This window comes from Girardinichthys multiradiatus, chromosome 20, assembly GCF_021462225.1.
Source record: "Girardinichthys multiradiatus isolate DD_20200921_A chromosome 20, DD_fGirMul_XY1, whole genome shotgun sequence".
In the NCBI taxonomy this organism is placed as follows: Eukaryota; Metazoa; Chordata; class Actinopteri; order Cyprinodontiformes; family Goodeidae; genus Girardinichthys; species Girardinichthys multiradiatus.
The window spans coordinates 18,690,539-18,716,496 of record NC_061812.1 but is presented as its reverse complement, the minus strand read 5'-3'; the positions used below and the strand labels follow the sequence as shown (position 1 = coordinate 18,716,496).

At 39.6% G+C, this 25,958-nt stretch overlaps 1 protein-coding gene across 3 annotated transcripts in view; it reads right to left on the bottom strand.

Annotated features, from left to right (window-relative positions):
• megf6b (multiple EGF-like-domains 6b) overlaps positions 1-25,958 on the bottom strand; it is a 93,104-nt gene that overhangs the window by 55,202 nt on the left and 11,944 nt on the right. For all 3 annotated transcript variants that reach the window (XM_047347403.1, XM_047347400.1, XM_047347402.1), the window contains exons 2-4: positions 23,641-23,775; positions 21,620-21,729; positions 10,568-10,672 (exon numbers count right to left, since the gene is read on the bottom strand). In XM_047347403.1, the coding sequence (XP_047203359.1) occupies positions 10,568-10,672; positions 21,620-21,729; positions 23,641-23,750 (325 nt within the window). In that variant the 5' untranslated portion in view covers positions 23,751-23,775. The remainder of the gene's footprint in view (positions 1-10,567; positions 10,673-21,619; positions 21,730-23,640; positions 23,776-25,958) is intronic.

The following is a 25,958-nucleotide window of genomic DNA, read 5'->3' as shown; positions in this document are numbered from 1 at the left end:
AGGTACAAATCTGTTAATGTTCCTGTTCAAATTTTTCCATCCAGCTGGTTTCCATTACAGGACTAGCCAGTATAGTGGGATTTTCTTCTGTTTTTTTTTTTTTTTTAATAGAATGATGGCAATGGTACAGACTTCTCCAAGGCAATTTTTGAGCGTGTGATATAGCAATTCAGAAGTAAAAATCATTTGGAGTTAAAAACTATCTTAATGGAGGAACGCATAAAATATGTTATTTAGCAACTATCATTCAGACCATATTTTACATGTTTTATGACAACTTGGCCAGAAATGATCTCAAAACATCAAAGTAGTCTCAAAAGAACTGAGATCAGTTGGTTTATGCCTTTCATGATGTCAGAAGCACATGCTTGAGGAAGCCGTTTTGGCAAGGGTAGATTTAATCTTGATATGATTTAAAACAACAGAAATCGGAGAACACAGCCTCAAATCCCCAAGGAGTTGAAGAAAAAACAAATAGAATCACAAATATATCAAGTGTTGTGGTTCAAGTCTAAAATATATATTTTTATTTTTTCGCTTTTATTTTAAGTGAATTTCACAAATTTTAAATGTGTTTTTTCCTCACAGACATATGTTGTAACAACATCAATTCTCTTTAAAACAGTCAAATTAAATTTAATTAGATTCATTAAAATCTAAACTTTTAAAATGTTTAATTGTTCCTCCAACAACTGACTACAAGCTGATTCTGCAAAGCAGCAACTGCTAAGAGTCATGCTGTAATCTGTTAGCTACAGACCACCAAGAAACGTTTCTTGTGAGATCCTCCACCTCCCAGGTCCTTCATTACAAATAAATAGAAACAGAGTCAAAGCACAAAAAAAAGTTACTTTGGAAATATATGTGATATATTTAATGACTTATTTATCAAAGCCAAGCAACCAACTAAAAGGGAAAATATGACAAAAGTACAATAATTAATGCAGCCATTTCTCCACACATTTTATGATACACAACTATAAGGACACTATCACCATAACAATGAAGATCTGCAAAACAAGTGATTCACTTTAAAAGCAAGGAAGATTTGACAAGTTTTACTGGAAAACTATTAAACACCAATTCATGCAGTTTATCTTCATAAATAACATGTTATTATGTTTTATGCATCCCTCCTTTTCTATGGGAGGAATGCAAGTAATTAAGTTCCTACTTTAAAAAAAAGATAGAATAGAGCAGAACAGAGGACTATGTTTAACACAAATGGGTGCAGAAGAAGCTAATAAGAAAATCAGAAAGATAAATTGAAATTTCTTGTACTTAATGTGCAGCATGAATTTGATAAATCAGGCCAGTTTTGGGAGATGAAACCATAAGTCCAAACTGATTATTCCTCCAAGTTTATTATGCAAAGGTGGTGACCTTTTCCCTCCACTGTGACCCGGAGAGACCTTTCATCAGGAATGCTGTAAAGAGCCTAATGTGATCGGCGGAGGGGGTTGGAGCACATGCAGAGTCAGCACAATTACGAGAGATTATAATGCTGTGCAGGATGCAGCGGCAGGTAGCAGGGCAGGGATATACCCCACCCTGTGTTGGGAACGCAAGCCTTGTAATTAGAGACGTGCTCAGAGCTGCTCTCTCATGACTTAACCTAATCACCTCCAAGAAATAACAGAGCTGATTAAGTATGTGAAACAAACATGGAAATTTATCATCCATTCCATAGTTACTCAGCAAAAAAAAAAAGAACTGTTTTGTTGTTCATTATATTTTCAAGGCATATTGTTCCTAAACAAGAAAACATCTTTAACATATACAGTGCCTCACATGTATATGTATTAAACCTTTTTCTATAAGTTATAAATCAAAATATTCAACAAAATGCGTTATTTTATACAACAGATCAACAGGAATTAGCACAATTGTGAAGTAGAAAGGAGAAAAGTATAATGTTCATATTTATTCAGTACCCTTTATTCCAATGTCCCTAAATAAGATCCTGTGCAAACAATTTCCTTCACCTGTGTGTAATACCATAGCGGTGGCAGAATCATTCTATGGCAATACTATTCCTTAGCAGGGACAGGGAATCTTGTAAGAGATGGTGGGAAGATGGATGGCGCTAAATACAAAGCAAACACTTAACACCGGGGCAGAGGTTCACCTTCAAGCAGGATATATAAAATTTCATTACAGCAAAAAGGTGGTTCAACAAAGTACTGACTCAGAGGAGCTGAATACAAATGCACACTGCACTTTCAGATATTTATTAGCATCACAATTTGAAACCTTGTATCAAATGTATCAAAGTAGTTGTTTCAAACTACTTTGTGTTGGGAAATGATGAGGATGTGAAGAAATATAAATAAGGTGAGACAAAGGAGTTCTGGACAAAGAGGTGAAGAATATGTGAGAAAACATCCGCTGGCTCTTTCAGCTGTACTCTGCAGAACTTTTATGTTTGGGGTTTCACTCGTTTCAGCTTCTTGAGGCGTGACACTGTGCTTCCAACTAACAAAACTTTAAAAAGGGATAAAACCTTTCAATGAAGAAACAAAAAGAGCGACATTCAAACTCATTTGTGTCAAGTGGAATATAAGAAATGAAGAACATGTTGCTAAAAGAGATGGTGTATTAATGTCCTCCCCCTGTTTGTAAAGTAAAAAAGCAGACTTCCACATTTAACCAACTGTTTTTAGCTGGAGCCTGTTAAAGCCATCATGGAGCAAACAGGAAAACCTTGTAATGATAATCTGCTGTGCTGTGGACATTCACAATCCCATTATCTGCCATTAACTACTAGCTAAACTGTGAGCTTTTAAAAAAGTGGTAGTAAGAGGATCCTGGTGTTCAAGTGACATTTGACCTCTCATTGAAGGATCTACACAGCAGCCATTGATGATAAAGTACGGCAGCTGGGCTTCTCACTGCCTCAGAATCCTATGCTTTTACTGTCCTTCATGCTTGTCATAAATAAAAATGACAGATAATTCTTTGAGTTACCTAAAAACCTCTCACCATAACTACGGTTAGGAAGTAGGTGAAAGAACAGGATTGTAACAGTGAACAAGCACTGAAACCATCCATTACAAGTTTACTTTAAGAAATATTATTGGCCTTGCAAAAGTATTCATATCCAAATCATAAACTATTTTGAGATTTGATATAACATTTTACAAGTAAAAAAAAAAGTTTAATCTGTATATGTACTCGTACTCGTCGTCTTCTGCTTTATCGGGGACCAGGTCGCGGGGGCAGCAGACTCAGCAGAGACGCCCAGACGTCCCTCTCCCCAGACACCTCCTCCAGCTCCTCCGGGGGGAGCCCAAGGCATTCCCAGGCCAGCCGAGAGACATAGTCCCTCCAGCGTGTCCTGGGCCGTCCACTGGGCCTCCTCCCGGTGGGACGTGCCTGGAACACCTCCCGAGGAAGGCGTCCAGGAGGCATCCGGTATAGATGCCCGAGCCACCTCAACTGGCTCCTCTCGATGTGGAGGAGCAGCGGCTCTACTCCGAGCCCCTCCCGGATAGCCGAGCTCCTCACCTTATCTCTAAGGGAGCCACCCTACGGAGGAAGCTCATTTCAGCCGCTTGTATCCGGGATCTCGTTCTTTCGGTCATGACCCAAAGTTCATGGCCATAGGTGAGGGTAGGAACGTAGACCGACCGGTAAATCGAGAGCTTCGCTTTTCGGCTCAGCTCTCTCTTCACCACAACACACCACCACAGCACCCCCATTACTGTGGCAGCCGCTCCGATCCGTCTGTCGATCTCCTGCTCCAGTCTTCCCTCACTCGTGAACAAGACCCGATATACTTAAACTCCTCCACTTGAGGCAGGAACTCCCCACCAACCTGAAGAGGACAAGCCACCCTTTTCCGGTCGAGAACCATGACATCGGACTTGGAGGAGCTGATCTTCATCCCAGCCGCTTCACACTCGGCTGCGAACCGCCCCAGCGCATGCTGTAGGTCTTGGCTAGAGGGGGCCAGCAGGACCACGTCATCTGCAAAAAGAAGAGACGAAATCCACTGGTCCCCAAACCAGACCCCCTCTGGCCCTTGGCTGCGTCTAGAAATCCTGTCCATAAAAGTTATGAACAGGACCGGTGACAAAGGGCAGCCCTGCCGGAGTCCACATGCACCGGGAACAGGTCCGACTTAGTACCGGCAATGCAAACCAAACTCCTGCTCCGCTTGTACAGAGACTGGATGGCCCCTAGTAGAGGGCCCCAGATTCCATACTCCTGGAGCACCCCCCACAGGGCATCATGAGGGACACAGTCGAATGCTTTCTCCAGGTCCACAAAACACATGTGGACCGGTTCCTCCTGCAGGTGGTGGGACCACTGGGGGAAGGTCTTGCATCTCTCGTTCGGGCTTGGCCCGGCCGGGCCCCGCAAGGAGCAACCCAGCCACCAGGCGCTCTCCGACGAGTCCCGACCCCAGGCCTGGCTCCAGGATGGGACCCCGGCTCCGCTGTCCCGGGCGACGTCACGTGCCTCAATTTTGTAGTCGTCATGAGGGGTTCTTGACTAACCCTAACCCTATGTATATGTATTCTGCTCCATTTTACTCTGACACCCCTCAAAATCCCATGTAACCAACTGCACTCAGAGGTCACATAATGAGCAAGTAGGTAATTTAATCCCAGTATAAATCCAGTGGTTTTGTAAAGGCCTCAGAGGTTTGTTGGAGAGCATTTGTAAATAAACAGCATTAAAAAGACCAGATAACGTTTTAGCCTATATGCAAAACCCTCTTTGTGGTGGAAAATTAGCACTACAAAGCTTAGAGCAAAATTAATGGCAGAGTTCAGGGATAGCCTATGTGAAATGGGTTCAACATATTGTAAAAGATGTTCACTTTTCTCTTTCACGACATGACCCATGTGATCCTCCGACTTCCAATACATGAAGGAGATACCATCTGTGTTGCTGCTGCTCTCTCCCATCATTTTTAGTCAGGAAACAGCTCGATGCACAAACAGCCTACATTTCAAATATAGTAGAAAACCATGTGGTGCGCCTGCTGTTTGGTGTAAATATGTTCAAGTCATGCATGAACAAAAAGAAAAGATATTTGACATCTCTGCTCTGTTGCAATGTTCAGCATAGCGTTAAAGAGAGAGGGGGACCAATGTTTTAAATGCACAGATTCCATCTTAAAACTCTGCAAACAGTCCAATGTTTCAGCAATCTGTTACTTGGAAACATCTGGAGCCATCAAGGCACCTGTAGCTCTAGGTGTATTTAAGATAACAGCCCTCAACTAGTTACCTCAACCAATCAGAGAAACAATTGGTAAGTAGAAGTAGTGAGCCAATACAAATAATTGGTGAGGCGTATTAGGTGCATTTACTACACCAAAGATCTTCTCATTTCTAGTAAACAGGCAGGTTTCAACAGGCTGCTGAGCTGAACCTAATGAAGGACCCTTACTGAACCTTGTCAGAAAACTATTTGAAGAGGAGCAAAAAGTAACTCAAAGAGCAGCATAAAAAAATCACCGTTGACTGAAGTTGTTCATGCTAACTTGTCTCCATCTTAAAAATAATTAAAAATTACCTTCCAGGTACATAGCAAAGACTCAACCAGATTTTAGAATGGCAGAAGCTGCATGTGATAATTATTTGTACTCATTTATACAAGTTCAAACAGAGCATTAAAATGGGGGGATTTATGGGAATTTGAATGTGGCTTGATTTTTGGTGCCAGGTGGCCTGATATAACTCAGAAAATGTTGCCCCACTAGGATTTTCACTCACACATCCATCTTCGATTTACAGAGAATGATCCAGAAAGAGGATATATTGAGTAATCAGCAATCATGTATACAGAAATGCCTTCTTGATGTCCGATGAGAATGGGAAGAGCCGTTTTAGGAAGGCAACAATAGCTCAAATAACCACTCTAGGAAGTGGAATAATATGCCTAAACGCATATTGTACACCTAAAAACATTGCTGGTTTCAGCTGCAATATTGGGATGCTAGGGTCAGAATATGCCTTGTATCAACAGGTCAGGCTGCAGATGGAGGAGGTGTAATCCTGTTTAGGGATATTTTCTAGGCACACTTTGGGGCACTTAGTACCAACTGAGCTTTGTTTAAATCCTTCACCCCGCTGGATGTTGTTGCCCCTGTGTACCCAACATCTTGGAGCTGCTTCCAGCAGAATAATACACCACAAAACCACAAAAAATGACGGCGGTTATGAAGACAAAAGGCTGACCTGGTACTAGCAAGTCAGAAAGTGTGCCTAATAAATTGGCCAGGTCATGTTTTTCCATTCAAATCAATGCGCATGACATCAGTAATAAAAACATATATAACCTTTAACATGACGGTAGTTTTTATGCTGCTAAAAGTGTTTGGCAGGCACTGTTCATCTTTGTGTCCATCAGCTGCTGAGTCCAGATGTTAGCTTGTTTAAAGACATCTGTCCAGCCAAAGATCTGAAAGGTGTGGATCCCAAAGGATTTGTAGCATTTGTCTACTGATGAGAGGTTGGACACAAAGTACATCCAGCAACAAGTGACAAAGTCAAACTGGATTAAGATAACTATGTTAAAAGGGATTTTATGGGTAAAAAAACTAAATTGTGACTGGATTGCTGCCACTTCTGTACCAAGATCCTCTGAACAAATCCTCATAAAAGTGATAACTATGACCAAAAATCCAGCTGTTGCAAGACTACTTTATTTTTTTCAGCAGCACATTTATTTGAGTATAGACACTAATGTCAAAATGTTTAACTGTAATACAAAGTGTTCTGTATAATCTATATAATTTTGTCTTTAATTTACAAATGTTTTTTCACAGTTTTTGAGAGTGACAAGTTTCATTTCAGTTTCCTAATGACAATCCACTTGATATGCTACGTGTTAAATAAAAACATTTAATATGCTAACCTTTGAATGCGATAACAGTTAGATAACTTATTTTTTCAGATATCGATACATTTAAATTTAAAAAATCCTTGCTAAATGACAAAAGTTAACAAAGTGTTTGGATAATGCTAAGCTACTTTTGAACTCTGTGACTGAAGACGGCATGTTCAACAGTTGAGTAATTCATCCTCAAATATCTCCATCAATCATGGGATTTACTGTCTGTGAAATAAAGACAGGCTTTTACTTTACTACAGAGTTATGGCAAACCAAAAAAGTAATTATTGTCTTATGAATCAGTGTGGCACATTGCTGCAGAAAAGTAAAACAGATGAGGGTTTCAGACAACCATTGTGAGCAGGAGACTAATTGGCCCCTTTGACAAAAACACACCCCAGCTGCTATGCAGAAACATGGACTAACCACATCAAAAGGGCTCTGATGGATATCACTACATGCGACAGGGGAGGAATGCTGTAGAGAAGGCCTGAAGTGTTTAAGTGATGAATAAATGTTTGACTGCAAACATTCATGCTCAGCCACTGCGGCTTCAGGCTTTACATAACCATGACAGCAGACGAACAAGTGGGGACTGACGGTTGTGTAAAGCATGGACACTGCAAGGGTGGTAACAACATCTGCACAACAGGCAAGGTTATTGAACCACAGAGCTCCAGAATGTGAAAGCAGCTGTAAAATCATACGTGCACGACAGATAAAGTGATCTTCATAAATGTTAAGCAACAAATTCAATTTAGTTCAAAAACATATCAAAGTAAACAGTTATCTATTAAAGCAGTGCGACTTATTGTTCAATTAGCCATTTTACACTCAAGCCTGCAGCTTTCAGCCTTACCCTCATGGCTCTTTACTCTATGACCTTTATTTGGCCCTTGCAAAACAAAAAAGCAGCAGCTGTGAGTTTATTTTTTACTAAGGCTGAACTCTCATCAAGTGTTGCTCCTCGGTCACACAGCAGCTCCACTAGTGTCATCTGGTGTCAGAGGGGCAATAAAACTGCCATAGAGTTTACAGACCAATAGGCTCCAGTAGTGAAAGGATCAAGGTGCGGGGGCTCCTTTGCGCTGATCAACATCAAGGGCCCTATAACTGATGTATTTCACTGTTAGACCGAAATTTCCAGAAAGGCAAGGAGCCATGATGGCTGTGTGGAAATCAGTCAGGTAGGTACAAAGGCAGATTGGCATCAAAATAATGGAGCTCACATTACCTTACAAAGAGTAACTGATTTAACATCAAACCGCATATCACTGAGTCACAATTATTTTTTGTCTCTCCTAAAATAATATGAAGAACCAAGTACAGGCTTGCTGATTTTATATGATTTAAACCTGAGCAAATACAGTTGGTCTGGAAGCGTTGCCACTCCCTTAACACAATATCGAGAGGAGCCAATTGAGGTCGCTCGGGCATTTCTACTGGATGCCTCTCCTGGACACCTCCCTAAGGAGGTGTTCCAGGCACATCCCACCAGGACACAGCCCAGGACACGCTGGAGGGACTATGTCTCTTGGCTGGCCTGGGAACGCCTTGGGCTCCCCTCGGCGGAGCTGGAGGAGGTGTCTCTACTGAGTCTGCTGCTCCTGCGACCCGGTCCCAGATGAAGCGAAAGCTGATGAGTACGAGATGCTCAATAATTGTGTCAACAATAAACAGTAATAATATATCTGAAGGAAAGCAAGATTAGTTGCTATGGAAAACTTTGAACATCTACATTAACTTCATAACAGGAAGTCTAAGAAGTTATTTGAACCTATATAATTGGGCATTACAGAGAAAAATCACTGCTAAAAAAGGCGGTGAAGTAGAAGAAGGATGAGTTCACTCAACTTAGAACTTTTTAACAAAAAGTTACTTCAGGTTCCTTCAACATTAGTGTGCAGCTGTACTTTGGGGCTGATCTAGATACTTCTGCTGGCAAAAAAAAAGTTGACATTACAAGGAATTTCCTGTCGTGTGGAGTTATCTGAAAAACAGCAAAGTCTTCCACTGTTTTACTTCAACGGCATAAGCTCAACAATGGGGTTGCTGATAAAATACTCGTGTTTCTGGAGGGCAAGCCAACTGCTGATGTGAGGAGATTCCTTTTAACACCTAAACACAACTCAGTGACTGTAAAGGATCATGATTTTAGATATGAATAAAGCTCTACTGATCACTCTGAATCCATATGTGAAGAGTTTAAGAGACCTACTTTAAGAAAGCAAACTCCTCTTTACAAAAACTGTTGCTGACATCTGTACATTTTTTACTTGGAGAGGCACATTTCTGGAGGTGGAAACTGCATTGTCAGCTTAATTGTTGAATTTTCCTTCCTAAACTAATAATCAGACTGTATTGGAAGAGAAGAAAAAGAGTCTTGCAAAGGTATTCATACCCAAAAACTTTCATATATTAAGTTACAACTCCAAACTTCACTGACGTTTACATATATTTTACTTGATAGACCATAATTAAGCGGAAGAAAAAAGAAAAAAAACATACATGGTTTGGACATTTTTTTTCTTTACAAATAAAAACCTAAAAGGCGTGACATATTTGCGTCTTCAGCCCCTCAAAGTCAATATTGCAATTACAGCTGTTTCTGGGCATGCCTTCACCAGCTGTTCCCATCCAGGAGCTGAACTTTCTGCCCATTCATCTTTGCAAAATAGCTCAACCTTACTTAGACTGATTGACAGCATCTGTGAATATATCTGGATTTTGACTGGGCCATTTTAACATGACTATGCCTGGTCTAAACCAGGGTGCCCATATCCAGTCCTCGAGAGCTACTGTCCTGCAACTTTTAGATGCATCTCTTTTCCACCACCAAAATCAAATGGCTGAATTCCCCTTACTGGCACGTCATTCAGCTCTGCAGGGGCATGGGAACGAGCCATTTAGGTGATTCAGGTTTGCTGAAGAATGAATTCATTTAAAAGTTGCACGGTAGTAGCTCTGGAGGAATAAACCTGGGCACCCCTGGTCTAAACCACTCCATTATAGCTCTGGCAGCATGTTTAGCATCTTTTTCCTGAAGGATGAATATTCACCGTAGAGTTTTGTAGACTAGAATAAAAAGCCTTATTGTCATTGTACACAATATATCCCATGACCTTTTGAGCACCGCTCTTTTCTTTAACGGTGGCCCTTTTCTAGCACCATTAGTCCCCCCATGAACAAGGAGGTTGTTCCTTGTAAAGAAAAGCGTCCCCTTAGAATGATGCTGCCATCACCATGAACAACTTTTTTCTTATGTTTACTGTGTCCCCTACATGTTTTTTTAGCAAACTGCAAATGCAATATCTTATGGCCATCTTCTTACCATTCTATAATAATATAATAAAAAGAGCTGATTAGTGGAGTGTATAGCTAATAGTTGTCCTGTCAACAGATTCTTTCACTTGAGCTGTAGATCTCCACAGTTCCTCTAGAGTGACCAAGAGGCTCTTGGTTGCTTCTCTGATTAATGCTCTCCTTGCCCAACCTCTCCGATCAGCTTAGCAGTCAATAGATCTGCGTTCATCTAATATGTTTTCCATTTTGGATGATGGATTTAACTGTGCTCTTTAAAATGTTCAAAGTTTGGGATATCATTTTCCAACCTAATCCTGGTCTTCACATCTCTAAAACTTTGTGTTGGTCTATCCTCAACTGCACTGAAGTCTGAGGTTGCTATATGACAAAGCGTTTAAAGGCAGTTTCTACTTACCGTACTGGCAGCTGGGCCCGTTGAATCCTACAGGACAATCGCAAAGCTGGTTAGATCCTTCCCGACACTGGCCACCATTGAAGCACACACCATAGCTACACATTGCTGCGTGAGCACATGTGGACAGACGAGGTACAAGGAGAGAGGAGAGACAGAACAAATGCTTGAGTGAAGCGAAGACACCTGGCTGTTTTCATGAGACACCGACATCTGTGCCTTCAAACACTGACCGCTTTCTAACAGAGACTTCTCATCGACCTGTTATCTCCTGTCTTAAAAGGAACTTTGACTTCTTCATTCGCACTAACCAATGTAAGCAGAATTCACCTCTTGGCTTACAGGGTAAAAGCAGACTTCTGGCTCGCTAAGAGATTTGTTAATGTTTCAGATAATCAGAGATAAAACTATTGACAGCAACAGGTCAAAACCTGCTAACAGTTGCTGTCTCAAGTTTGCATGTACTCATGCAACTTTAAATTATGTATTTGAACAGTTTTTTGTCCCAAATTGAAACAGATATACAACTTCAATGGTCTTTGAAAACAAGATTTGGGGGCACAATTTTTAATATATCACAGAAGGTCAAAAACACATAGTTAAATATTCCCATTAATTTTGAGCCATTCTGTCAGAAAGGGAAGCATGGTTTGAGGAAGCAAAGTGATGCTTTCAAACCTAATAACACCAAAACAATTGTCAAGCATGCTGATGGTGTGTTTCACTGCCGAGGTGCTGGTAAACTGCTCAATGTCAGTAGAATAATGGAGGACTACTACAGCAAAATGATCTCAAACACACATGAGAACTGGGTTTGGAATAAATAAACCAGGCATTAGGCTTCTGCCATAGTCCTGACTTCAAGCCTATTAGAGATTCATGGACTTTGTTTAAAAAAATACAACAGGTCCGTGCAAAGAAACCAACCAATTTAAATAAACTATTATTTCTGACAAGGGGGTTCCAATGAAAAGCCAGAATTATGCCTGAACCTCATTGACTTATACACGTGTGGATGGTCTTCAACTTACCAAGGCTCATTTCATAAATTATTAGCTTGGGTGGGTGAGTGTATATATTTATCTCCATTCAAAAATATGAGTAATTCTGACATTGTGTGGACCTATCAAAAATTCAAAATAGGTTCAAATGTTGTTTTTAGAACTCACTGAAGATATTATCAATCCACCATGAAAATAAAAGGATGGTTCAAATAAAAATCACTGAAAGTCCAAATTAAAACCACATTCATGTCTATAAGTTTATGTTAATGTCTAATGGGAACCATTTCGCTACAATAATTAATTACAACTGCGACTGAGTGAGCTATAAAAGGTAAAACTCCTACTGCTATAGTGTAGGTACAGTTCATCGGTCTCATGGAATAAGGGAACTTGTCTCCATACATCTCCAAGAGTCATATTGTCCGTGCTAGTTAAAATGGAAAATTTAAAGGCTGAGAGCCTCTATTCGTTCCCTCAGGGTTTTATATATTCCTATTCCATAACTCTTTATAACACTCACATTAGTCATGACAGCCTGTTTGTATAATACATGGGTGCCTCCTTAGATGGGGCTGGGATTTATGTTGGGACTTGGACTCTTACATCCCATCATGGCTGCTACCACAGTGAACACTGATAGGAGAATAGAAAAGGCACAGTCAAGATAATTAAAATATATCCTCAGTGTTGTCAAGAATTCACCTTAAATTACCTTCATCTGTCAGATCCTTTTCTTTTCATTCAACTCTAATCAGAGGTAACATGGGCAATCATTTCACTGGGCACTGCCTATTTTTAATCCTGTTTTACTGACCTTATATGGTCTGAGGGACGGCATCAGATTCCTCCATTCTCTGAATAATCTCAGTGAGGTAAGTCTGCCCTTTGTTTCTCCCACAGACAACCGAATCTATTAAAAAGCCTTATATGGGGAAAAACTCTAAACTGCTAGGTTTTGGTTTGTTTCACAGACAGGCTCACAGCATTCTGTTTGCCATCACTAGTTAACATCAGATATCTCACATTCAGCTGTAAAGATTAAAATGACAAAAAAAAATTTGAATCTGCTCATTAATCAACGCTGTCTCATCCCATCATGCTAACTCCTGATAATAAAAGGCGGATAGTTATTTTGACCTTTGTTCTGTTTAAATGTTGACTACGGCACGCATTCGCTGTGGCATTGTTTCGATAAGCTTTTTGCAATGTCACAAGATTTATTTCCACTGCATGAATTTTTCACCAACATCTTGCATTGATGATGGTAGAGTCTGACCGCTGAGCAAAACCATCTCCAGCACATCCTAAAGATTCTCAATGGTGTTAAGGTCTGGACCCTATGTTGGCCAATCCATATGTGAGAATGACATCTCATGCTCCCTGAACCAGTCTTTCACAATTTGAGCCCGATGAATCCTGGCGTTGTCATCTTGGAATATGCCCGTGCCATCAGGTAAGAAAAAATCCATTGATGGACTAACCTGGTCAACAACAGCAGCAACCCCAGATCATAGCACTGCCCACACAGGCTTGTACAGTAGGCACTAGGCATGATGGGTGCATCACTTCACCTGCCTCTCTTCTTACCCTGATGCGCCCATCAGTCTGCAACAGGGTAAATCTGGACTCATCAGACCATATGACCTTCTTCCATTGCTCCAGAGTCTAATCTTTATGCTCCCTAGCAAATTAAAGCCTTTTTTCCGGTTAGCCTCACTGATTAGTGGTTTTCTTAAGGCTACACAGCTGTTCAGTCCCAATTCCTTGGGTTCCCTTCGCATTGTGTGTGTAGAAATGCTCTTACTTTCACTATTAAACATAGCCCAGAGTTCTGCTGTTGTTTTTCTTTGATTTGATTTCACCAAATGTTTAAGTGATCGCCGATCATGATCATTCAAGATTGTTTTCCGGCCACATTTCTTCCTCGAAGACAATGGCTCCCCACTATCTTTCCAGTTTTTAATAATGCATTGGACAGTTCTAAACTCCATTTTGGTAGTTTATGCAATCTTCTTAGATATTTTCTCTGCTTTATGCATGCCAATGATTTGACCCTTCTGAAACAGACTGACATCTTTTCCACGACCACAGGATGTGTCTTAGTTAAATCCACGTGCCGACTTTTTTTTGGACAGGCAGTGTATATTTTATATACATCTACAGCTGCTTGCAAAAGTATTCAAGCCCCTTTGAACTTTTTCATCCTTCGTCACTTTACACCCACAAACTTGTGTTTTTTGGGATTCTACCAGATAGACAAACACAAAGAAAATATACAGTTAAATGAAAATGAGATATGGTTATAAAATCAGTTTGCAAAGAAGAATATGGCTCCATTTGTATTCCGCCCCACCAGAGCTGATACTTTCTAAAAACTTATTTTGCTGCAATTACAGCTGCAAGACTTATGGGGTACGTCTACCACCTTTGCACATCTAGAGGCTGAAATTTTAAGTCATTCTTCACTGCAAAATGACTTAAGCTTAACAAGATTAGATGGAGATACATCTTGACATTGACATTTTAACACATAAATATGCTTGAAAACTATTCCATGGAAGTTTTGGCTATGCTGTATGTTTGTTGTCCTGATGGACTATGATCCTTCACCACAGGCTCAAGTCTTCTGCAGCCTTCAACAAGTTTTCGTCCAAGATTGTCCTGTATTTAGCTGTGTCCAACTTTGACCAGCTTCCCTGTCCCTGCAGAAGGACAGATTTCCCACAGCATGATGCTGCCACCACCATGTTTCACACCGGGGATGGTGTGTGTGTGTTTTCAGGGAAATGTGCAGTTGTCCTTTTTTGCTACATTTAGTGTTTTGTATCTAGGTTGAAAATTCAATTATGGTCTCACTGACTGGAAATCATTCTTCAGCATGTTGCCCCCTTATAAACTGCATGCAGGATTTTAGGGATTTCACGTCCACTGCAAAATCATGAACTGCTCTGTGAAAGTCAATCAAAAAAATAATATACAATGAAGTTTGAGGCTGTACCAAAATGTGAAAAACGTTCAAGTGAATTAATATTTTGCAAAGCCTTGTAAATGCTAAATCCCAATAATAAGGATTTCTTTTTTGACTTTAGGGTAGTTTTGAAAGCTAGATAAACCAAATAAAACATTATTATGTTTTTTAAATTGTTAAGTAACACAAACCAACAGGAATAACTCATCACAACAGAAATATTTCAGTGATGATTTCCCGTATTCCTTGTCTGTGCAGCTACAAAAAGTCACGACAAAGTAACGTATCTGTTCCTTTTTCTCTGATTATATAATGTGAGGGAATTTTAATGGGATGGAAGTAGTTGATGATGGATCAACAGAAAAAAACAGCAACTCTGGGGTCAGGTTAACTCGCACGGTTTCAACATGATCCAAATATTTTAGAACAAGGTTACATCCAGCTGTGAGAGATCAAATTAATGAGACATTCTTAAAAAGCTTTAACTGAAAAAAAAAAAATCTGCACCTCTGCTGTGAAAGTTCAGAAGTCTGTCAGAGTCACTGCAAGGTTGCATGACAAAGCGACAGCCAGGGGAATGCACGTTCCCCCGCTCAGAGACATGACATACAAGTGATTGTTGTCAGCCAACCAGGACATTTTTGGGCAGCCCCCTACCTAAGCCCCATCTGCTGCTTAATCTTCACTGAAAGAAAATTCTTAATGTGGGATGCAGCATACCATAAAACCCACTCTTGTCTGTTTCTGTGGACACCATTACAAAGACACCTTCCTTGAGAGGATTAGCAGCATCCACAAAAAGAAGAGAAACAGAGGAGCAGAGGTCAGCAACCCAAGCAAAATCAAAAGAGACAAGCCAGTGTCGCAGTGATGGTCTCTGAAAGGGATGTCCACATTCACACAGAGGAGACCCTGTGTTTGTTTAGGATCTCTTGGTCTGTTTAATCCCCCTGGTTGTGACCCTCTACGGGAAAACATATTAAGGACAATTCACAGGCATAAAGACCTGCAGGAAGGGCTCAGCATGGTGCCATATTTGATCAAACTAGATCCAAGAACTGTACTTTAAGGTAACAGATTGTGCCTTGCTCTGCAGAGGAATGACATATCTTCTGATGGGTGTCTTTGAAAGACTTTAAATACCAGTTGTACACATTAGTGTCAGCTTGACAGCAGTACGCAGGAACCTTCAATCAGGGGCTTTCCTCAATATCATACTTTACAACCTACATGCACTTTTTCAGTCTAGAACCTAACCATTTTGGTTAGGGCAGCATGTAGTCATCATTATTGATGAATATGACTATGATTGTTCTAATAAATAAATATTTTTAGGTCCCCCCCCCCCCCTTAAAAACTTTTTAACAAAATACCAGTTGTTTTCTTACATCAGTTTGACTCCTTTGGTTAGCTTCATTCAAAACAAACATGGCGGATTATTTAAACGCATAAAATTTAACTTCTTAAGCCAGGTCTATTTTCCATAAAATATATACGGCAATTCTCAACTTGTACAATGCCTAAACTGCTAATCTTGGTATCAACTAACAGAAAAGTCCTGGAGGATGATGTGGATGTGAAAATTTGAGAGTAAATTATTCAGGGCCTGAATAAATCAAGGTTTAAATGCCCAAAAATAAATTCCGCCCAACAAAAAAACAGATATAAAACCTTCCATACAAAACCTTGTACTCTTGCTGTAAAGAAGGAAACAAACAATAAATTGTAACTACAACATCTGAGTGACATCTGTAGCCAGTCTGGTGTCAACACAACAAGCAATTGAAAGGTTATACATGTTTAGACTTGTTTGCATTGTGTTTGAGATGTGGTCAGTGGATATAAAAATTAAGTAGATACTTTAGACGAGTCTCAGATGAAGATCTGGACATAAATGTGCGTCAGTCTCAGAGTTAGTCAGTTACGAGCATGTAATTGTTGCTAAAGAGGCCAAGTCCCCTTGCAAGGGGACCCTCGGGCTTGAGAGGTTAAACCAGACATTCATTTGTAAGTTTTATGGAAATGCTTGTGTCCATCATTACATTCCATATAAAGGGTTGAACAGAAACTGATCGACTGTTGCAGTTGGATTCAGGACTGAACTGATGCCTATTTTCATTTCCAGTTCAGTCTCACATCTCACATTATGAGTACACTGAATACTTTGACTTTATTTCTGTACACATGAGTATTAAGGCTTCATTTAGATTCTTGTCATGTTGAAGCTGGCAAAATAAATGGTAAGATGGTTGAATAGCTACCGCTCTACAAAAATCAAATTTTTCTGAGAAGAAAATTTGTCTTTTGAATATCATATTAAGTGTCTCATGGGCAAAAAAAAGATTTGTGATTACATTGGACTTTTTAACTTCAGAAAGAAAGATTTTCTTTAAAAGGGAAATATAAATTTAGACAAGCCGCTTTTTGAAATTAGGTCTAAAACAAAATTGTTATACATACATATTCTCTCTGAAAATGTGACTAGGTATCAGACGCCATAGAGAGTGGCAACAGATTATAGTTTTTTGTCATTGTACCTCTTGTGAAAATGTTTGGTCTTATTTGCACAATTGTAGATTGGAACAGTGGTGTTTTTCTTTACAGTGGGTGCTTTTCCTCTTCGTTTATGATGTTTTCCTAAACTCACCAGGAGCAATGATCTTTCATCAAACAGAGAAAGTATGCAAGTCATTCCTCAAACAAGAACTGATTCTGTTAAAAGTGCCTTTAAACTATTTGGACAGTTCTCCTGGTGTCAGACATTAAATTGGATTAGCAGCCAAGTTTGGTTCACTTTAAATTAATGATTAAGGACTATTTGAGAACTGAATGTACATGTGGTGTTACTGAAAGCTGCAAATCATCTTGCTTTGTTAAAAACTGCCAATTGTTTTAACCAGTTTCATGTCTGTTGTAACTCATTTATTTAATTTGTGTTATGACTGCTATGCTGCAGTCTTGACCATGACCCCCTTGTCAAGAGGTTGTGAATCTCAATGGGAATAGTTTAGATAAATAAAATGTTACAGAAAATAACATTCAAATGTTTAATTGCAGTCGTTTTTACATTTTAATTTGTGGTATGTGAAAGTTTATTGCAAAAAACAAAAATGCTTTTTAATTATTTAGAAAAATCATTTAAATTAATTGATTAATCTAAAAATCATTTAATAAAAGTGAAAAAAGTCAGCAATTTTTTTTATGACTTAATCTGTTTAGCCAATAAACTCTTTAGACTCTTTGTTACAAGCATCAACTGAAGGATGCAGTTTCTTACAGTAGGTCCTGTGTCAGGTTGCTGGAGACAAGTGTTTTTTTGTTTTTTAAAGCTTCCACCTTTTCCCCTCACACAGTATGCTGTTTTCAGGTTCAAGGACTGGACGGAAAACAAGCCAAAAAAAAAAAAGCTAACTAAAATCTTAAGATAAAAGGCCTTCAGAAGGCCTAGTGAACTGCTGATCAAGAGTACTTTGGGGATTATGAGAAGGTCTTGCTCACTGGAAACAAAACAAAGAAATGACAGATGACCTAAGACTTTCGCATTGTACCCATACATGAGATTTCCAGTAACTGCCAAGTAGTAAGTGCACAAAGTGACTTTCCTCTGGTTTTCTCCTAGGTGTTTCTGATTTTGATACCTAAAATCTCTAAAAATGTTAGTGGTATAAAAACCATGAACATTGTGGATTCATTAGCAGCCTTATCCTTGAACCATGATTTTTGATAAATATAACATTGACCTTTTTTTTTTTGCAGACATCACCAGCCTCCTTTACCTCAATTACTTCAATACAACAGCATCCATCCACAACTGGAACTGGCAAATAATGTCCTGATGGACAGTCTACATATTTTCTTTGGAGATGATCAAGTCTGTTTGATTTGATACTCCACTAAAACCCTATATTTGACAGCAATTTAGTTCTGAAAAATGGAAACAAAAATGCAATAAATTACGCGTTTCCTCACGTTAAATATTGGGGCAATAATGTATGTTGCATACTGTATCATTTAAGAGCCGTTGTCATCAGTCTGTTTCTCTGATGGCGTCCGACTTGTTTGTAAGCTATACACCATGTAGTCCTCATGTGCAAAGACACACAAAAGACCACCCATGGATACAGAGGGGACCACTTCCTTCTTTTCTAGCTCCTGTGCCCATTTTAGATGTAACTACCTTCGCCAGTCTCATCACAAAGAACGGTTCCTATTCAGCAGTTAACGAGGACGACAAACTGGAGAAGCCATTCTCCTTGTCCCTCAGCCCCTGTCACAAAGCTTATTGTTTCATCCAATCAGCGTGACTGCTGGCTTTCAGTCCCCTGGCCATCCTCGCCCATCCCATGGCGGCATGCTAAGGAAAAAGGGTTTAACTCGCTGATTGATTGGCCTTTAAATTGCCTAAGTGGCGGAAGTCATCATCAAAAAGTCAAGGGCCCTTAACCTGGACACTGAGCAAATTGGAGTCCTTTCAAATCACACAAAGGACACCTCTTTTGTATTTTCAAACGCTGCATTCTGACTCCCCATCAAGCCAGTATTCTGACTTCCCCTCAACATACAACATGCAGGATGGAAAGGGGAGGACAAATTAGCTCAACGAAGCAAGAAAATAGCCTGATGTGTGCTGTGGTATAATTCTTCTCCAAATATGTGACTAATTACAATTGTTTCCAAAATACCCAGCCTCACAACAACTGAGACCACAGGCTACAAGACAACAAAGGCCTCTCTGCAAGTTGTGGATTTAACATAAGAGGAAAATACATAAAAAGACAATTTATATGTACACTGTCTTGCACAAGTATTCACATTACTCGAACTTGACATTTTATCACGTTACAACCACAAACTTCAGTGTGTTTATTAGGATTTTATGTGATAGACCAACATAGAGGAAAGAAGAATTGTGAAGTAAAAGAAAAATGACTTGACTCAAGATCTTTAACAAGATTCTTTACATAAAAATCTGTGGTGCACATTTGTATTCAGCCCCTTTATTCTGATACCACTAAATGAAGTCCATTGCAGCCAAGTGCCTTCAGAAGTCACCCAATTAGTAAACAAAGCCCATATTTGTGTGCTATAATCTCTATATAAATCTGTATTATAAAGGCCACAAAGGTTTGATGGAGAACATTAGCTTTTCACTTAAACTGACAAGCTGGGAGGCAAGGAGAGCATTAATCAGAGAAGCAGCCAAGAGGCAAATAGTAACACTGGAGGAGCTGTTGAGATCCACAGCTCAGGTAGGATAATCTGCCCAACAATGCATTGCCATGTAAGGGACACAAATGTGGAAAAAGGCACTCTGATCAGATGAGACCAAACCTAAACTTTTTTGTCAACATGCAAAACACTGAGTGGAGGTAAGCTAATTGCACATTGCCCTGAACACAGCATTCCCATTGGTAAGACATGGTGGTGGCAGCTTAATGCTGTGGGATGGTTTTCTGCAACTTTGAAAATTAAAGTTGTAAAATTAAATCTGTAGATGTGCAAGCTTTGAATTATACTTCCATTTCACACCAATGCACCACTTTGTGTTGGTTTAGTCACACAAAAACCCAATAATATAGATTAATGCTTGTGGGTGTAAGGTGAATAACGTTTTTTTTAAAAAGAACAACAAAATGTTCTGAGTACTTTTGGCGCAGTATGTTTAAAGTGACCTGGAGAGTAGGAAACCGCCGAACCAGTTGCTCTGGTGTATGATCACACTTTTATGATGATGATCACACCAGCCTAATTACCTTACCCCTGGTCGTTATTTTGAGAACACACAGACACACATGTAAGACAATGAGAAACAACAGGAAACATAGAAACTTTTAAAGTACCAGACTATAAATCAATATTTCCACTAGTTTTAAAGGTTAACATCTAAAAGCCTAACCAGGGACTGAACCTGTGAATTGGTCTTTGGTTAGAGGGCCTATAGACAGGACAACTGTTTCTTTTAAATGTACCATTGTTTTATGACTTGTCCCTACTCAAATAAATTTGAATTAATTAAAGCATCTTCTTTACAGAAGATTTGCTCAAGCTGGACATTTTGCAGAACAGGTTTCCTTCTTTAGGATCATGGAGGTCCTGCTGAAAAACAGCAACACTGATTGCACTGTGCTGACTGAAATACAGTACAGATAGCACGTAGCAAAGTGTGTGGGAGTGGGAGGCCTGTGGTGTGAGCCTCCTTTTATCCAGGTTCAATGGCACAGAGAAAAGGGTGATTAGTTTGTTCCATGTGAAAGTGCTGCCACCGTCTTTGGTTACTGAGATAAAAGCCATGTCTCATGCTGAAGAGAGCAACCATTGTCTAGCTTAAGTACATGCAATGAGCAGCATGGAGGAATGTCTCTTTAAGGCATTTCCATTAGAGTGTATTAAAACAAACCAGACTCATTGGGGAGCAAGCAGCACATTGCTTCACTGTATAATTTAATACCATAATTTTCTCATTAGAAACAAAGAGCCCTTTGATATAGACAATAATAGGATGCATGATGACAGAAAAATCCAGGAGATTTTTACCAGCTCCCCATCCCATCAACCTTCCATTATAGTGCCACCCCAAAGAGTGATTTGCCTGTTCAGGTGTTGTGAAAATTAACCACGAGTCAGTTACAGGCAGAAGATCAAAAACATGAGACGTTTTTTGTACACCTAAAGGCCAAGAGACAAACAGTTTACAGGAAAGCCTGCCAAGAGTCGGTTCATGGTATGCAGGCTGTCCGATCTGGATCACTGGTTGTAAAATCTCATCAAAAGAGCCTTCTATGTTTCAGGAGTATGAAACAAAGCTTGTATATAAGGAGAGAAGCTGCTGGAAGCTAAAGTGTGACCATCAGAAATAATTCCCAGGACTGCAAACAGGGCTCCAACACAGTCTAGAAAAGTTTGGAATTTAAGTATTGGCAGAGAAAGTTTTAGACCTTTGGTAGACACGTTTTTACTCAAATATCACTATCACTGTTGAGATCATAAACTATGCATAAAAATAAATAAACACCACTTCACAAAAACACCAGAAACAAAATAATTTAGCAATACAAGATACAAAATGTATGTGGAGATACTTACGATAGAGACAGCCTGCCTCTCCATTGAGCTGAGACCATCCAAGGCAACACTTGTATACCGTTTGATAATCCTGTTTGTAAACCTGTCTGTAGGCTGTGTAATACACTGTTCTGTAAACATAAGAAATATTCAGTTAAGAACCTTTATTCAAAAGGTGCAAAGAACACAGCTGAAAAACAAATGTTTCAAAACTTCTGAAAACTTCTTTTCTAGTGAGCAAGGAGCCACTGAGCAGTCAGTTTCTAAAAAATCTGGAACTAGCCACTACATTTTTCCATGAAAACAATAAGCAATGCACTCAACAGGATTATCCTCACTAAACACAAAATCACTACATAAGGCTCCACTTCTGAAGAAAAGCCTGATGAAGCCTGTTTAAAGTAGTGTGCTTAGAAAAGCCAATGAAATACATGGAGAATAACATCTGATCAGATGAGACCAGTGGCATTTATTCCCCCAATCATGTTTGAAACATTACAAGCATTATCCCAAATCTACTTTACAGCAAAGTTTAAAGGTGGGAAATTATGGGTTGGGGCTGTTTTCCCCTCATATGGTGGAGACTTCATATAATTAAAGGAAGGAAAAATAGAGCAATGTATCAGGACATCATTGAAAGCAATCTGAAAAGAAAACGGGTGGATTTGTCAGCAAGAGAAAAATCCCACAGACAAGAAAACTCAGTTGTCTGTTTTTGTTTTTATTGACATCTATTCTATAGCTGCACTATTTGTTTTATTCTGTACATAGTTTTTGATCAAGCATTTCTCTATGCACCTTATGTGGGTCAATACACCAGTTTTGTTGTACTACTGCCCATTGTATGTTTGTACAATGACAATAAAAACATATTTCATGTTAGAGAAAGAAAATAAAACCATTATTGTGGTTCTATCAATTACAAAGCTTGAATTCACCATAATATCTATGGAAGAAACAGAAGTTCAGAATAGAAGAGGCTCCCAGAACCCTCAAGATTTAAAGGGTCTGTGTTGAAGAATGGGCCAAAGGAACACCTGAGCAATGTCAGCTACTTCATACTGGACATATTTTCAAGTCATCTTACCCAAAAGTCTTTTCTCCCAAGTACTGAACAGATTTTAGTAAGCCTGTCAAATACTTGTTCCTTGTGTCATTCTGCTTTATTACACGTTACTTAAATTTATAGACCCATTTGTTATGCTTAATTTATAAATGTGAATTAATTAAGATATTAATGACATCTGGTGAGACTTTCATGTCAATAACCCAGTCAGAAATATTTACTGAGAAAAACGGTGTGTTCGATAAGCATTTACCCCTGCTGTGACACCGAAATGAAAGGTAACAAAGTACAACTGAAAATCTATAAGCATTGTTAAAAGGTTGTTTATTTTTAAACATGATCCCAATTGTTCTGCATGACACCTGATAAGAAAACTGGGTCTTTTAAGTAGATGTACGAAGTAAAACAAAATTTCCCAGGCTTTTAGTGTTAAAGCTGTCATTGATGGAGGCTCTCCCTGTACTTTAGTGACCCCTCATTGCGCTTCTCACATTATACATTTAGTTTCAGCGCATAATTGTTGCCTTGGCTGGCATCAAAGGAGCTTTTGGCTTTGTTGACGTGGTAAATAATGCAGAGATGAATCAGGGGAACTCACGTAAACCTCAGAAGGAAATGTAAAGGAATGTCAGCTGCAAAGAGGACAGTTAAATAACAGGTAGAGCCTCTGAAGAGGTGGCATTCACCTTGCACTTAACTTTACAGCAGGGCCAAAGCGGAAAAAGGAAATCAGCAAGCTACATCTCATCCTGTTGTGGATTAAAAATAAACCTCCTGGATAAAATATTCTGGTAGCACAAATCATGTGACCATACAAAAGCCACAAATTAAATGTTTTGCTCCCGCCAGGGCCCAGTTGGTAAAGCCCAGAATAGCCTGCAGGAGATGTTAAGGGTATTTTTTTAAGAGCAGAACCAGAGCCTTTGAGTGATGAAAGGGAGGAGCAGAAACATTGGAAATGAGCCGCATTACTCACCTCCGCTCGTATCCCATGCACCACAGCTGCCCTGCACAGCCTTGCTTCCACACTTTAACCATGCGTGTGAAGGCCTGCATACATGGCTGCCTCTGGGCAACCAGTGTCATCTCCCTCTCCGTGCACACATTAGGCCTGGAATAAAAAATAGGAAAATGCTTAATGTGTCAAGATGTTCTGCTGTGTTTCCACAGATGTATGGATGGCAGAGAAAGTAAATTTATGAAAGCTTCAGGAAGGGTTATGAAAAAAGGTAAATGCTCACAGCTCATGTCAGGCATTTTTCCAGTTGTTGATAGACTGATGCCTAGGAAATCATTACCTGTGAGTCAGATTTCTGGAAATTCTTTTGAAGGCTTAGGGGAAATTCCTTATTTATAATGTTTCAAAACAGCAAAGCCCAGGGCCTTTCCTTACAACCGCAGTTGGACTTTAGACAACAGACAAACAAGTAGAGCATAATTGTAAAGTAGAAGGGAAATGCATAGTTTCCGAAAATATTTACTAAGAAATCTTAAGAGTGTGGTACACTTTCATATGCAACCCCTAAATAAAATCTAGTGCTATCATTTGCCCCTTCAGAAGTCAACTAATTTGTAAATAGAGTTCAGTTTTGTGCAATTTATTCTCAGTATTAATACAACTTCTCTTGGAAGGCATCAGAGGTTTGTCAGAGAGTAAATCATATGATGAAGAACAAGGAATACAGCAGACATGTCAGGGATTGAGGTGGTTGGTTCAAAGCATTTAGAGATCCACAGCTATGGTGGAGCTGCAGAGATCCACAGCACTGGTGGGAGAATCTATTGGCAAGACTGCCATTAGTTGTGCACTCCACAAATCTAGCCTGTATGAAACAGTGGAAGGTAGAAAGCCATTGTTGAAAGAGAGCCATTAGATGTCTTTTATGCAGTTTGCCACACGCCATGAAGGGGACAAAGCTAGAATGTGGAAGAAGATTTGTCAGAGCAGACTGAAACTGAACTTTTGGAGTCATCACATTGTCTGGTAGCAAACTAACACAACGCAATCTGAACAGACCATCTCCAACATGAAATATGGTTGTGACAGCAACATGCTGAGCAGAGTCTTCATGGCTAACTTGCCTGGACTTAGCCATCCTGAAAACAGCTTCTCATTTGTTTGCCCCCATGAACCTCATCCAGTGCCCCAATGGGCAGCAAACCCATTCAGAGAATTTCACGTAAAAAGGTGACTATTCAACATACCCAACAGATGAAGCTCGTCATCCTAATCAAGGCAGTGTGGCCTTTCCAATGTGATGCATCTGAGCACCAAACAGAGGACAGCTACACCGCACATTTTTTTCTCAGCCAAAACCAGTCCAAAATGTAGGGGAACTTTGAATTACTTTTAATAGCAATCCTGACAGAAAGCCTGTTAGAAGCTTCAAAATAATTGAGCCTTGGGAGGACATTCACCTCCCAACTGGAGAAACACCTTAAACATACAGTCAAAGCTACAGAGGACTGGTTAAATAAATATTTATTATTGTGGTAGAATGGTCCAGTCAAAGTCCAAACCTAAATCAGATCATAGCAAAGCAGATGCTTTTCTTCCAATCTGACTGAAGAAGAAAGGACAAAAGTTTCAGCTGCTGAATGTGCAACACTGGCAGAGAAGTACACCCGAAGAGTTTTAGCTGTAATAGCAGGAAAAAGCTACAAAGTATTGACTCAGGGGGGCTGAACACAGTTGAACATCAACATTTTTAGATTTTTTTTATCTTCTTTACTTCTGGTTTCACTATTATGCACCACTTCAGTTGGCCTATCACATTCATAGATATAATTTATTTTCATAGCCTACATTATTTCACTTTTAGGTATGAAGCTAAAGGTTATTAGGCAGAGAATGAGACAACAGTTTCTCCTTCAGGTGAAACATGCTGAGCCATTTAATCTGATGTTACGTTCTTGTTACGTTGCCCAGAAAGGCACAAAGCCTGTCTGGGTCAGCTATCAGGGGAGTCCAGTCACAAAAACTGCAACATGATCTTTAAAACTTGCTTTTTTTAATTAACTCTCCAAGAAGCAGGAAGGATGGACATGTGTGGAGATCGGCAGGAATCTTTAGATAACATCCAGCTGTTCATCTCATAAACAACAATAATCACTACCACCTCCAGGTGTACATATAATGGCATGATGAAAAACCTTACTGTTCTCACAAAACTGAAGCACTTTATTATTGTAACTACTTGTTACAGCAGACTGTCTCTTTATTTGAAGGGCCCTAAAACAACTTTCAAGATTAGGAGTTTGCATGAGGTTCGTGGAGTGAATACTTCAAGTAAA